Source organism: Oncorhynchus kisutch, linkage group LG11, assembly GCF_002021735.2.
Source record: "Oncorhynchus kisutch isolate 150728-3 linkage group LG11, Okis_V2, whole genome shotgun sequence".
NCBI lineage: Eukaryota > Metazoa > Chordata > Actinopteri > Salmoniformes > Salmonidae > Oncorhynchus > Oncorhynchus kisutch.
The window spans coordinates 82,006,603-82,021,049 of record NC_034184.2 but is presented as its reverse complement, the minus strand read 5'-3'; the positions used below and the strand labels follow the sequence as shown (position 1 = coordinate 82,021,049).

At 43.5% G+C, this 14,447-nt stretch overlaps 1 protein-coding gene across 3 annotated transcripts in view; it reads left to right on the top strand.

Annotated features, from left to right (window-relative positions):
- LOC109878698 (netrin-G1-like) overlaps positions 1–14,447 on the top strand; it is a 257,212-nt gene that overhangs the window by 95,258 nt on the left and 147,507 nt on the right. For all 3 annotated transcript variants that reach the window (XM_031836409.1, XM_031836408.1, XM_031836410.1), the window contains exon 3: positions 8,589–9,232. In XM_031836409.1, coding sequence (XP_031692269.1) covers positions 8,589–9,232 — 644 coding nt within the window. The remainder of the gene's footprint in view (positions 1–8,588; positions 9,233–14,447) is intronic.

Sequence of the window (14,447 nt, the reverse complement as noted above, 5' to 3'; positions counted from 1 at the left end):
CCATACAGCATCGGTATTCCTGTAACAATACCCTCCCTCCCTCCCTCCATACCTGCTGACCTGTTCCCCCTCCCTCCTCCAACAGATGGGATTCCCGGTAACACTCCTCCCACTCCCTGCCCTCCCTCCCTCCATACTAGCATGGTATTCACTGTAACAATACCCTCCCCTCCTCCCTCCCTCCATACAGCATGGTATTTCACTGTAACAATACCCTCCCTCCCTCCCTCCCTCCCTCCCTCCCTCCCTCCCTCCCTCCCCTCCCTCCCCTCCCTCCCTCCCTCCCCTCCCTCCCTCCCCTCCCTCCCTCCCTCCCTCCCTCCCTCCCTCCCTCCCTCCCTCCATACAGCATGGTATTCACTGTAACAATACCCTCCCTGCCTGTCTCCCTCCCTCCATACAACATGGCCTAGTGCAGGTGGTTGACCCAAGGGTAATTTTATTGTATTTATTGATATATTATTAATTTATTTAATGTTTATATGTATTTTTCTTTAGGAAATCAGCTCCAATTGATTTAAATTGAGTAAATTAGCTACAAAATATTTTTATTTAAGAAACTTCTAACTTACTTCTAAATATTAGTAGTTAGTGCTTTCTAAACTATTTGTAAATAGTTTTGAACTTATGCTGTTTTTGCCAAATACTATCTCTGTTTGGCCTTCTTATAGTCAGTTTGCAGTGTGCAAATGATTTATAATTATGTCCCGGGGCTCGACCATCCACTCAAGAAACAATTGGCCCGCAGCTGCATGTAGTTGGGAACCCCTGGCAACAGCATGGGGTTGGCAACCCCTGGCAACAGCATGTAGTTGGGAAACCCTGGCAACAGCATGGGGTTGGGATGCTCAGAGAAGCAGTAGCCTCGCTCATACTAATCATATACTATATTCTTGTCATCATTATACTATTAGTCTTTTGGATTTATATATATATATATATTTTTTAAATCTTTTTAAGATGATAGTTATTTATGTTTATGAGCAGATGCAGAGAAGGGTATTTTGCTGTGATGTTTGTGGAACAATAATGGTTGGGTTTCAAACAATAGCATGAGTTTATTTGTCAAAGGAGTGGGCTCCCGAGTGGCGCAGCAGACTAAGTCACTGCATCTCAATGCTAGAGGTGTCACTACAGACCCTGGTTCGAGTCCAGGCTGTACTGGCATTGATTGGAAGTCCCATAGGGCGGAGCACAATTTACCCAGCATCGTTAGGGTTTGGACGGGGTAGGCCATCGTTATAAATATGAATTCTTAACCTACTTGCCTAGTTAATACAGAAATGAATACTTGAGTTGCTAGTTTCAGTAGACACAAACAGTTTTAACCTGATTTGTTATGGACAACACAAATAAAGTGTTTCAAACAGTAGAAATGTCCTCTTCCACCTCTCCCCAGTGTGTGTTGGGCACATTTCTTGTCTGTTATGCGTCTCCAGGGAAGACTTGGTTGACCAACCATGAGACGACCACTTCCTGACGACGACCAAACCAAAACCACTTCCTGACGATGACCCAACCAATCATTTGTCTGGATTGGAACGAAGGAGAATGAATGAAAACAAAGGCTGGAATGACTTTGATTTGTTACCAGGGTGTGTTTTGTTTGTCTCAGTCTGGACATTAGGCAGAACGTTGTGGACACAGAAACAATTAGAGCTGCCCTGTGAAGAGACACACACCTACACACCTACACACACAAACACTTACAGATTAACCGAGTGTGTTTCGGGGAGGGTCGCTGATACCATTAGCACCAATTTAGCGGGACCTCTCTGCTGCACTACCTCCATCCAGCAGATAGCTGCTCCAGTCATCATTGTAATCTATGGCTGCTGTTCCATCCCTCGTCAGCTAATGCTAGCTGATCAGATTGGATTAATAGCTACATCTTCTGTAATTGTGACTGGATCGGGTGGAGCTCTGTAGCAGCGAAATTTGCTAGCTGGCTACAATGTCAATTATTTGAATGTTTCTCCAAACCATTCATTGGCTAATGGAGCTCTCAGTGCCATAAAATAAAAATAAGTTTCCCCATTGATTTCCATTGGGCTGCAGTGCTCAGCTCTTTATCTACTCTCTGAAGAGAAGGAGTGCTCCTGTACAGAGTGACTGGAGAGAGAGGGTATTATTGATCTTCATGAGGCAGTATGTTCTTGTTACGTGAGAATGGAGGAGACCGTAATGAAAGGTTTTAACCTGTGTGTTCAGAGATATCCACAACTATCCAAGATTGCCATGTGCTGTGCAGCAGATTTCCAGCTCCTAGTGATAGAAAAGTTAGCTAGTTGCTAGTTCATTGCTCTAGCCACTAGGCTACCTACCGCCCCAAATTAAGAAATATAGAAATATTAGGACGAGCAATGTCAGTTCAGAGTGTACAGTGACTTCGGAAAGATTTTTAGATATATTTGCAAATGTATACAAAATAATAAACTGAAATATCACATTTACATAAGTATTCAGACCCTTTACCCAGTACTTTGTTGAAACACCTTTGGCAGTGATTACAGCCTCGAGTCTTCTTGGGTATGACGGTACAAGCTTGGCACACCTGTATTTGGGGAGTTTCTTCCATTCTTCTCTGCAGATCCTCTCAATCTCTGTCAGATTGGATGGGGAGCATCACTGCACAGCTATTAGGTCTCTCCAGAGATGTTCCATCAGGTCTGGGCTCTGGCTGGGCCACTCAAGGACATTCAGAGACTTGTCCCGAAGCCACTCCTGCGTTGTCTTGGCTGTGTGCTCATCCCAGTCTGAGGTCCTGAGCGCTCTGGAGCAGGTTTTCATCAAGGATATGTCTGTTTATTGCGTTCATCTTTTCCTCGATCTTGACTAGTCTCCCAGTCTCTGCCGACAAAAAAATCCCCACAGCATGATGCTGCCACCACCATGCTTCACCGTAGGGATGGTGCCAGGTTTCCTCCAGACTTGATACTTGGCATTCAGGCCAAAGAGTTCAATCTTGGTTTCATCAAACAACAGAATCTTGTTTCTCATGGTCTGAGAGTCTTCCGTCTGGCCACTCTACCATAAAGGCCTGATTGGTGGAGTGCTGCTGAGATTGTGTTACTTCTGGAAGGTTCTCCCATCTCCACAGGGGAACTCTAGAGCTCTGTCAGAGTGACCATCGGGTTCTTGGTCACCTCCCTGACCAAGGCCCTTCTCACCCCGATTGCTCAGTTTGGCAGGTGGCCAGCTCTAGGAAGAGTCTTGGTGGTTCCAAACTTCTTCCATTTAAGAATGATGGAGACCACCATGTTCTTGGGGACCTTCAATGCTGCAGAAATGTTTTTGGTACCCTTCACCAGATCTGTGCCTCGACACAATCCTGTCTCGGAGCTCTATGGACAATTCCTTTGACCTCATGGCTTGTTTTTTTGCTCAGACATGCACTGGCAATTGTGGGACCTTATACAGACAGGTGTGTTTCTTTCTAAATCATGTCCAATCAATTGAATTTACCACAGGTGGCCTCCGAGTTGTAGAAACATCTCAAGGAATGAATGGAAACAGGATGCACCTGAGCTCAATTTCGAGTCTCATAGGAAAGGGTCTGAATACCTATGTGAATAAGGTATTTCTGTTTTTATTTTTAACAATTTGGCAAACATTTCAAACACCTGTTGTCACTTTGTCATTGTGGGATATTGTGTATATAGCCAAGTTATTACCATGTAACCCTGCACATCGACTTGGTACTGGTAACCCGTGTATATAGCCAAGTTATTACCTCGTACCCCTGCACATAAACTCAGTACTGGTGCCATTTGTCTATAGCCAGGTTATCGTTACTAATTTTGGATTTATTCCTTATCTTACTATTTTTCCATTATTTTCTTTCTCCCTGCATTGTTAGGAAGGGCCCTTCAGTAAGCATTTCAACACCTGTTGTTTGCTAAACATGCGACAAATACAATTTGATTTATTGATTGAGTGGTTAATTAATTAACGGCACTCTTGAATTCACCTCAACCGACGAATCCTGAGTGGACCACTTCTTTTAAATGACCCAGTCCATTTTGCCCCGGGGGCATCCAGGGAATGGTATGATTCCTTTACATTCCTTCTGTAATCCCCAAAGCCCCTTGTAACCTCCAGATAATGTCTGTGTAACCTCCATTCCTGTCTGTGGACACAGCACAGCATATGGCAGGTGATGGCACCCCTTAACCTCCTTACTGTGTAACCCATTGAAACCCCAAGTGAAACATTTCCGCTGCCAGCCTTTTCTCTCACTGCTCTCTGCTCTCTGCTCACTGCTCTCTGCTCTCTGCTCACTGCTCTCTGCTCACTGCTCTCTGCTCTCTGCTCTCTGCTCACTGCTCTCTGCTCACTGCTCTCTGCTCTCTGCTCACTGCTCTCTGCTCTCTGCTCTCTGCTCTCTGCTCACTGCTCACTGCTCTCTGCTCACTGCTCTCTGCTCTCTGCTCACTGCTCACTGCTCTCTGCTCTCTGCTCACTGCTCTCTGCTCACTGCTCACTGCTCACTGCTCTCTGCTCACTGCTCTCTGCTCACTGCTCTCTGCTCACTGCTCTCTGCTCACTGCTCACTGCTCACTGCTCTCTGCTCTCTGCTCACTGCTCACTGCTCACTGCTCTCTGCTCTCTGCTCACTGCTCACTGCTCACTGCTCACTGCTCTCTGCTCTCTGCTCTCTGCTCTCTGCTCACTGCTCTCTGCTCTCTGCTCTCTGCTCACTGTTCACTCCCCAGGTTCCCATTTCCCAGTGCTCAGGGATTGCCTTGACAGGATGTTAATGTGACTCCAGTTAAAAGGCTAAATGCCCGTTTCATCATCGCCTTGAAGGACAAGAAAAAATGGCTTATTAACAGGAACACTCTTTCTCTCCCTTTCCTTTTTCATTATCTGTCTCTCTCTCTCTCTCTCTCTCTCTCTCTCTCTTCCTTTCCCTCTCTCTCCCTTTCCTTTTTCATTCCCCCTCTCTCTTTCTCTCTCTCCCTCTCTCTTTCTCTCGCTCTCTCTCTCTCCCTCACTTCCTTTCTCTTCCTCTCTCTCTCTCTCTCCCTCACTTCCTTTCTCTTCCTCTCTCTCTCTCTCTCTCTCTCCCTTTCTCTTCCTCTCTCTTCCTCTCTCTTCCTCTCTCTCTCTCTCTCTCTCTCTCCCTTTCTCTTCCTCTCTCTCTCTCTCTCTCTCTCTCTCTCTCTCTCTCTCTCTCTCTCTCTCTCTCTCGCTTCCTTTCTCTTCCTCTCTCTCTCTCTCCCTCACTTAATTTCTCTTCCTCTCTCTCTCTCTCCCTCACTTCCTTTCTCTTCCTCTCTCTCTCTCTCTCCCTCTCTCTTCCTCTCTCTTCCTCTCTCTTCCTCTCTCTCTCTCTCTCTCTCTCTCTCTCTCTCTCTCTCCCTTTCTCTTCCTCTCTCTCTCTCTCTCTCTCTCTCTCTCTCTCTCTCTCTCTCTCTCTCTCTCTTCCTTTCTTTTCCTCTCTCTCCCTTTCTCTTGGCCCCCTCTCTTTCTTTACCTCTGGCCTTCTGCTTTATTTTTCTGTCCTACATCACACAGAGAGAGTGCTCCTTTGTATTCCTGTCGCCCTAGCCAGGGAACCACAGACACTGACATATCCTACCTAATCATGTGGCGGATTATCTTGTCCTCATAGATTGTAGGAGCGTCTCTGTTGAAAGGTCCTTTCTGAAGTACCACAGCCCCAGGGATGGGGAACATTGTGGTGTAATGACTTGTGGTAAACCTTTCAAATGTTTTGAGGCGGATGGTTTCGTGTTGATGAATCCGAGGCGGTACATAGGTCTGAAACCTTCACAGCAGCTGCCTGCTCACCTGCCTCTGTGTGAGTGTGAGAGAGTGTGAGAGCATGTATGAGCGACAGCTACGGCTACTGCTGCTACTACTGCGATAGCTACAGCTGCTACTACTGCTGTAGCTACTGCTGCTACTACTGCTGCTACTACTGCTATAGCTACTGCTGATACTACTGCTATAGCTACTGCTGCTGCTACTGCTGCTACTACTGCTGCTACTACTGCTATAGCCACTGCTGCTACTCCTGCGATAGCTACTGCTGCTACTACTGCTGTAGCTACTGCTGCTACTACTGCTGTAGCTACTGCTACGACTACTGCTATAGCTACTGCTGGGACTACTGCTGCTACTACTGCTACTACTGCTATAGCTACTGCTGCTACTACTGGTGTAGCTACTGCTGCTACTGCTGCTAATGCTGCTACTACTGCTATAGCTACTGCTATAGCTACTGCTATAGCTACTACTGCTATAGCTACTGCTGGGAGTACTGCTATAGCTACTGCTGGGACTATTGCTGTAGCTACTGCTGCTACTACTGCTGCTACTGCTGCTACTACTGCTATAGCTACTGCTGCTACTACTGCTGTAGCTACTGCTGCTACTACTGCTATAGCTACTGCTGCTACTACTGCTGCTACTGCTATAGCTACTGCTGCTACTACTGCTGCTACTGCTGCTACTACTGCTATAGCTACTGCTGCTACTACTGCTATAGCTACTGCTGCTACTACTGCTATAGCTACTGCTGCTACTGCTGCTACTACTGCTATAGCTACTGCTGCTACTGCTGCTACTGCTGCTACTACTGCTGCTACTACTGCTATAGCTACTGCTGCTACTACTGCTATAGCTACTGCTGCTACTACTGCTATAGCTACTGCTGCTACTGCTGCTACTACTGCTACTGCTGCTACTACTGCTACAGCTACTGCTGCTACTACTGCTATAGCTACTGCTGCTATAGCTACTGCTGGGACTACTGCTATAGCTACTGCTTCTACTACTGCTGCTGCTACTGCTGTTACTACTGCTATAGCTACTACTGCTATAGCTACTGCTGCTACTACTGCTATAGCTACTGCTTCTACTACTGCTATAGCTACTGCTGGGACTACTGCTATAGCTACTGCTGCTACTACTGCTATAGCTACTGCTGGGACTACTGCTATAGCTACTGCTGCGACTACTGCTGAGTCTACTGCTATAGCTAATGCTGCAGCTACGGCTACTACTGCTATACCTACTGCTATAGCTACTGCTGCTACTACTGCTATAGCTACTGCTGAGTCTTGGCCATGTTCTGTTATAATCTCCACCCGGCACAGCCAGAAGAGGACTGGCCACCCCTCAGAGCCTGGTTCCTCTCTAGGTTTCTTCCTAGGTTCTGGCCTTTCTAGGGAGTTTTTCCTAGCCACCGTGCTTCTACACCTGTATTGCTTGCTGTTTGGGGTTTTAGGCTGGGTTTCTGTACAGCACTTTGAGATATCAGCTGATCTAAGAAGGGCTTTATAAATACATTTGATTTGAAATTTGATTAAGTTATCCAGACATGAAATTCAGATGGAGCCAGGCAGGTAGCCTAGTGGTTAGATCATTGGGTCAGTAACTGAAAGGTTGCTGGATCGAATCCCTGAGCTGACAAGGTAAAAATCTGCCATTCTCCCCCTGAGCAAGGCAGTTAACCACTGTTCCCCAGATGCCGAAGATGTGGATTTTGACTTTGGCAGCCCCCCACAGCTCTCTGATTCAGGAGGATTGGCTTAAATGCGTAAGGCACATTTCAGTTGAATGCATTCAGTTGAACAACTGACTAGGTATCCCCCTTTCCCTTTGTGCAAAAACATGACTGTGGAAAGATAGTGGTTTATTCTCCCCTTGTTAGACTGAACTTCACTTTATACTTGCTTCTAACGAGCACATTAGGCACAAGGTATTCCTGACTGTTCTCTATCCACCCCTCTGGACTTTACTGCTGTTTATAATGGTGTGAGCAATAGAGCAAAGATCTAGAGATAGGTATTGGGGCGGCAGGGTTGCCTAGTGGTTAGAGCGTGGTTAGAGCGTTGGACTAGTAACCGAACGGTTGCAAGTTCATATCCCCGAGCTGAGATAGGGTGTAAGTCAGAGGGAGACTTCTCTGAAGAGATAGGGTGTAAGTCAGAGGGAGACTTCTCTGAAGAGATAGGGTGTAAGTCGGAGGTGGAGGGAGACTTCTCTGAAGAGATAGGGTGTAAGTCGGAGGTGGAGGGAGACGTCTCTGAAGAGATAGGATGTAAGTCGGAGGTGGAGGGAGACGTCTCTGAAGAGATAGGGTGTAAGTCGGAGGTGGACTTCTTTGAAGAGATAGGGTGTAAGTCGGAGGTGGAGGGAGACATCTCTGAAGAGATAGGGTGTAAGTCGGATGTGGAGGTGGACTTCTCTGAAGGGATAGGGTGTAAGTTGGAGGTGGACTTCTCTAAAGAGGTTGGGTGTAAGTGGGAGGTGGAGGGAGACTTCTCTGAAACGTCCCCATAAAAATGTTTATCTGTCTCTAGGTGTTTTCTACTGGACTAGTCACTCACTCAGCACCACAGCTAGAACCCTGGACCCCACAAGCACATCAATTACTATTACACAGTTATCAGTGTCATAGTCGTACTAGGTATCTGTGCTGTATGCTGCAGGGAGTATATCCTTACAAGTATACTTTGTCAACATAGAGGACTCAAGGCTAATAAACAGGAGCTTTTGGTACCTGCATTATTGTTTACCGTTACGATTCCTAAATCTCTGCCTATTCTCTTTCTCTATTATTTCCTGTCTTGTAGGAGAATCCTTACATGTGTAACAACGAATGTGACGCCCAAAACGAGGATCTGGCCCACCCTCCGGAGCTCATGTTCGATTTTGAAGGTCGGAACCCCACAACCTTCTGGCAGTCCAGTTCCTGGAAGAAATACCCCAGGGCCCTCCTGGTCAACATCACACTGTCCTGGAAAAAAACCATCGAGCTGACCGACGACATCGTGGTCACCTTCGAGTCCGGACGCCCTGAACAGATGGTTCTGGAGAAGTCTCTGGACTACGGTAAGACCTGGCAACCCTACCAGTTCTACGCCACAGACTGTCTTGACGCCTTCACCATGGAGCACAAGACTGTCCAGGACCTGACCCAGCACACACTTCTAGACATCATCTGTACAGAGGAATACTCCAGGGGCTACGTGTGGAAGAACGCTAAAACCGTCCGCTTCGAGATCAAGGACCGTTTCGCACTGTTCGCCGGGCCACACCTCCACAACATGGCATCCCTCTACGGTCAGTTAGACACTACCAAGAACCTGAGGGACTTCTTCACCATTACAGACCTGAGGGTCCGGCTCCTCCGACCGGCCACCGGGGCCACCATGGTGGACGAGAACAACCTGTCCAGATACTTCTACGCCATCTCTGATATCAAGGTGCAGGGCAGGTAAGGTTCTGACTATATGCAATTGTGCATCTTACATCACTGTTTTTTTTTCATATGGTCTCCATGATCTTCCCTCTACATATTGTTATGGGGTCTATGATCTTCCCTCTACATATTGTTATGGGGTCCATGATGTTCCCTCTTTACATTGTTATGGTCTCCATGATGTTCCCTCTACATATTGTTATGGGGTCCATGATGTTCCCTCTACATATTGTTATGGTCTCCATGATCTTCCCTCTACATATTGTTATGGTCTCCACGATGTTCCCTCTTTACGTTGTTATGGGGTCCATGATGTTCCCTCGTTACGTTGTTATGGGGTCCATGATGTTCCCTCTTTACGTTGTTATGGGGTCCATGATGTTCCCTCTTTACGTTGTTATGGGGTCCATGATGTTCCCTCTACATATTGTTATGGTCTCCATGATGTTCCCTCTACATATTGTTATGGGGTCCACGATGTTCCCTCTTTACGTTGTTATGGGGTCCATGATGTTCTCTCTGCATATTGTTATGGGGTCCATGATGTTCTCTCTGCATATTGTTATGGGTCCATGATGTTCCCTCGTTACATTGTTATGGTCTCCATGATCTTCCCTCTACATATTGTTATGGGGTCCATGATCTTCCCTCGTTACGTTGTTATGGTCTCCATGATCTTCCCTCTACATATTGTTATGGGGTCCATGATGTTCTCTCTGCATATTGTTATGGGGTCCATGATGTTCCCTCTACATATTGTTATGGGGTCCATGATCTTCCCTCTACATATTGTTATGGGGTCCATGATGTTCCCTCTACATATTGTTATGGGGTCCATGATCTTCCCTCTACATATTGTTATGGGGTCCACGTTTCCGTCAGAGACCAAGTAGGTAAGCTCTCACAATGTGCTTTAATGAAGGCAACATTTTTTGTATTTTTCAACAAAATAGATGAATACTTTGCTATTCTAAGTACAAAACAGACGATTGCTCTATGTGCTACATGTTACCTTGGCTAGTTTAGTTCAGTTCTTTCACAATGAGGTTCTAACGTATGGAGCCTTTTTCAGCCACAGATTTGAATTGGTTTTCAGTCTTAGGTTGACTAGGTTTACATGTGCTTTATAATGTTATTGTGTGTGTCTTTGGTATGTGGCTACAGTTTGTTTTATTATTTAGTGAGTATTGCCAAAATAATACAGTGTGATTCTGGACAGAATAATTGATAGAGCAGGATAGTTCAGGATTCAGTTTGACTGAAATGAAATATACATAGTCACGTCCATAATACATAGTCAATGTCTCACCACTGTTACACATGCCAAAAAGATAATGTCATGTAAATTCTGATAGTTTATGTCAGCTACTGTAGGCGCTGACACGCTAGGCTGATAGAAATTAATTGGATTTGTAATATGAATCACCCAAACTGAAAAATAATTGTACTCACGGCAAAACACGGCCTAGCAATCAATCAGCATCACTACAATTCACCTCTTTAGAATATCTACAGCTGTTTTAGGGAGAATAACATTTAGTTATTTCTGCTTTGAGCCAAGAATATGCCAGTCTAAAGGGTTCCTTTCCTAACCAATTCCTTTGACAACTCTTGATAGTGGAACTGCTTTTCAGAAAATAATGTTTCTACCTTTTGTCCTAGTATTGACCACATTTACAGAACCCTGTTTCTACTAACTGCCCCAGTACTGAACACATTTACAGAACCCTGTTTCTACTAACTGCCCGAGTACTGAACACATTTACAGAACCCTGTTTCTACTAACTGCCCCAGTACTGAACACATTTACAGAACCCTGTTTCTACTAACTGCCCCAGTACTGAACACATGTACAGAACCCTGTTTCTACTAACTGCCCCAGTACTGAACACATTTACTGCCCCAGTACTGAACACATTTATTGCCCCAGTAGTGAACACATTTACAGAACCCTGTTTCTACTAACTGCCCCAGTCCTGAACACATTTACAGAACCCTGTTTCTACTAACTGAAATACTAAAGAGATGTGCCGTACATGTTGGCTGTGTCCCCAATGGTGCCCTAATTCCCTTTGTACTGCACTACTTTTGATGAGGGCCCATAGGACGAATAGCGTGCCATTTGGGATGAATCCCCCATCCTCCAGTTAGTACTAGTCTACCTTCAATGATCTTTAAGTGTTCTACAGCCGTCAGCTTCCTTAATTAGCAAAGATCCTCTCTCAGCTTTCTAGCTAACACACTATTGTAATTAGGTGAGCAGCAACTGGCTCAGCTGTTTATTAGCTGATGGAAGGTACATCAGAGGTAGAAGCATCGGAACACATCGGGTCACCACATTTGTTTTAATTAGTGTTTAATGTCTCCAGAGAGACATACAATAACATAAACACAACATGATATTACCCTGTTAGCTAGCAGTTACAGAGATACAACAACATAAACACAACATGATATTACCCTGTTAGCTAGCAGTTAGAGAGATACAACAACATAAACACAACATGATATTACCCTGTTAGCTAGCAGTTACAGAGATAGAACAATATAAACACAACATGATATTACCCTGTTAGCTAGCAGTTAGAGAGATACAACAACATAAACACAACATGATATTACCCTGTTAGCTAGCAGTTACAGAGATACAACAATATAAACACAACATGATATTACCCTGTTAGCTAGCAGTTACAGAGATACAACAACATAAACACAACATGATATTACCCTGTTAGCTAGCAGTTAGAGAGATACAACAATATAAACACAACATGATATTACCCTGTTAGCTAGCAGTTAGAGAGATACAACAACATAAACACAACATGATATTACCCTGTTAGCTAGCAGTTAGAGAGATACAACAATATAAACACAACATGATATTACCCTGTTAGCTAGCAGTTACAGAGATACAACAACATAAACACAACATGATATTACCCTGTTAGCTAGCAGTTAGAGAGATACAACAACATAAACACAACATGATATTACCCTGTTAGCTAGCAGTTAGAGAGATACAACAACATAAACACAACATGATATTACCCTGTTAGCTAGCAGTTACAGAGATACAACAACATAAACACAACATGATATTACCCTGTTAGCTAGCAGTTAGAGAGATACAACATCATAAACACAACATGATATTACCCTGTTAGCTAGCAGTTACAGAGATACAACAATATAAACACAACATGATATTACCCTGTTAGCTAGCAGTTAGAGAGATACAACAACATAAACACAACATGATATTACCCTGTTAGCTAGCAGTTACAGAGATACAACAATATAAACACAACATGATATTACCCTGTTAGCTAGCAGTTACAGAGATACAACAACATAAACACAACATGATATTACCCTGTTAGCTAGCAGTTAGAGAGATACAACATCATAAACACAACATGATATTACCCTGTTAGCTAGCAGTTACAGAGATACAACAATATAAACACAACATGATATTACCCTGTTAGCTAGCAGTTAGAGAGATACAACAATATAAACACAACATGATATTACCCTGTTAGCTAGCAGTTACAGAGATACAACAATATAAACACAACATGATATTACCCTGTTAGCTAGCAGTTAGAGAGATACAACAACATAAACACAACATGATATTACCCTGTTAGCTAGCAGTTACAGAGATACAACAACATAAACACAACATGATATTACCCTGTTAGCTAGCAGTTAGAGAGATACAACATCATAAACACAACATGATATTACCCTGTTAGCTAGCAGTTACAGAGATACAACAATATAAACACAACATGATATTACCCTGTTAGCTAGCAGTTACAGAGATACAACAACATAAACACAACATGATATTACCCTGTTAGCTAGCAGTTAGAGAGATACAACAATATAAACACGACATGATATTACCCTGTTAGCTAGCAGTTAGAGAGATACAACAATATAAACACAACATGATATTACCCTGTTAGCTAGCAGTTAGAGAGATACAACAACATAAACACAACATGATATTACCCTGTTAGCTAGCAGTTACAGAGATACAACAACATAAACACAACATGATATTACCCTGTTAGCTAGCAGTTAGAGAGATACAACATCATAAACACAACATGATATTACCCTGTTAGCTAGCAGTTACAGAGATACAACAATATAAACACAACATGATATTACCCTGTTAGCTAGCAGTTAGAGAGATACAACAACATAAACACAACATGATATTACCCTGTTAGCTAGCAGTTACAGAGATACAACAATATAAACACAACATGATATTACCCTGTTAGCTAGCAGTTACAGAGATACAACAACATAAACACAACATGATATTACCCTGTTAGCTAGCAGTTACAGAGATACAACATCATAAACACAACATGATATTACCCTGTTAGCTAGCAGTTACAGAGATACAACAATATAAACACAACATGATATTACCCTGTTAGCTAGCAGTTAGAGAGATACAACAACATAAACACAACATGATATTACCCTGTTAGCTAGCAGTTAGAGAGATACAACAACATAAACACAACATGATATTACCCTGTTAGCTAGCAGTTACAGAGATGCAACAACATAAACACAACATTATATTACCCTGTTAGCTAGCAGTTAGAGAGATACAACAACATAAACACAACATGATATTACCCTGTTAGCTAGCAGTTAGAGAGATACAACAACATAAACACAACATGATATTACCCTGTTAGCTAGCAGTTACAGAGATACAACAACATAAACACAACATGATATTACCCAGTTAGCTAGCAGTTAGAGAGATACAACATCATAAACACAACATGATATTACCCTGTTAGCTAGCAGTTACAGAGATACAACAATATAAACACAACATGATATTACCCTGTTAGCTAGCAGTTAGAGAGATACAACAACATAAACACAACATGATATTACCCTGTTAGCTAGCAGTTAGAGAGATACAACATCATAAACACAACATGATATTACCCTGTTAGCTAGCAGTTACAGATATACAACAATATAAACACAACATGATATTACCCTGTTAGCTAGCAGTTAGAGAGATACAACAACATAAACACAACATGATATTACCCTGTTAGCTAGCAGTTACAGAGATACAACAACATAAACACAACATGATATTACCCTGTTAGCTAGCAGTTAGAGAGATACAACATCATAAACACAACATGATATTACCCTGTTAGCTAGCAGT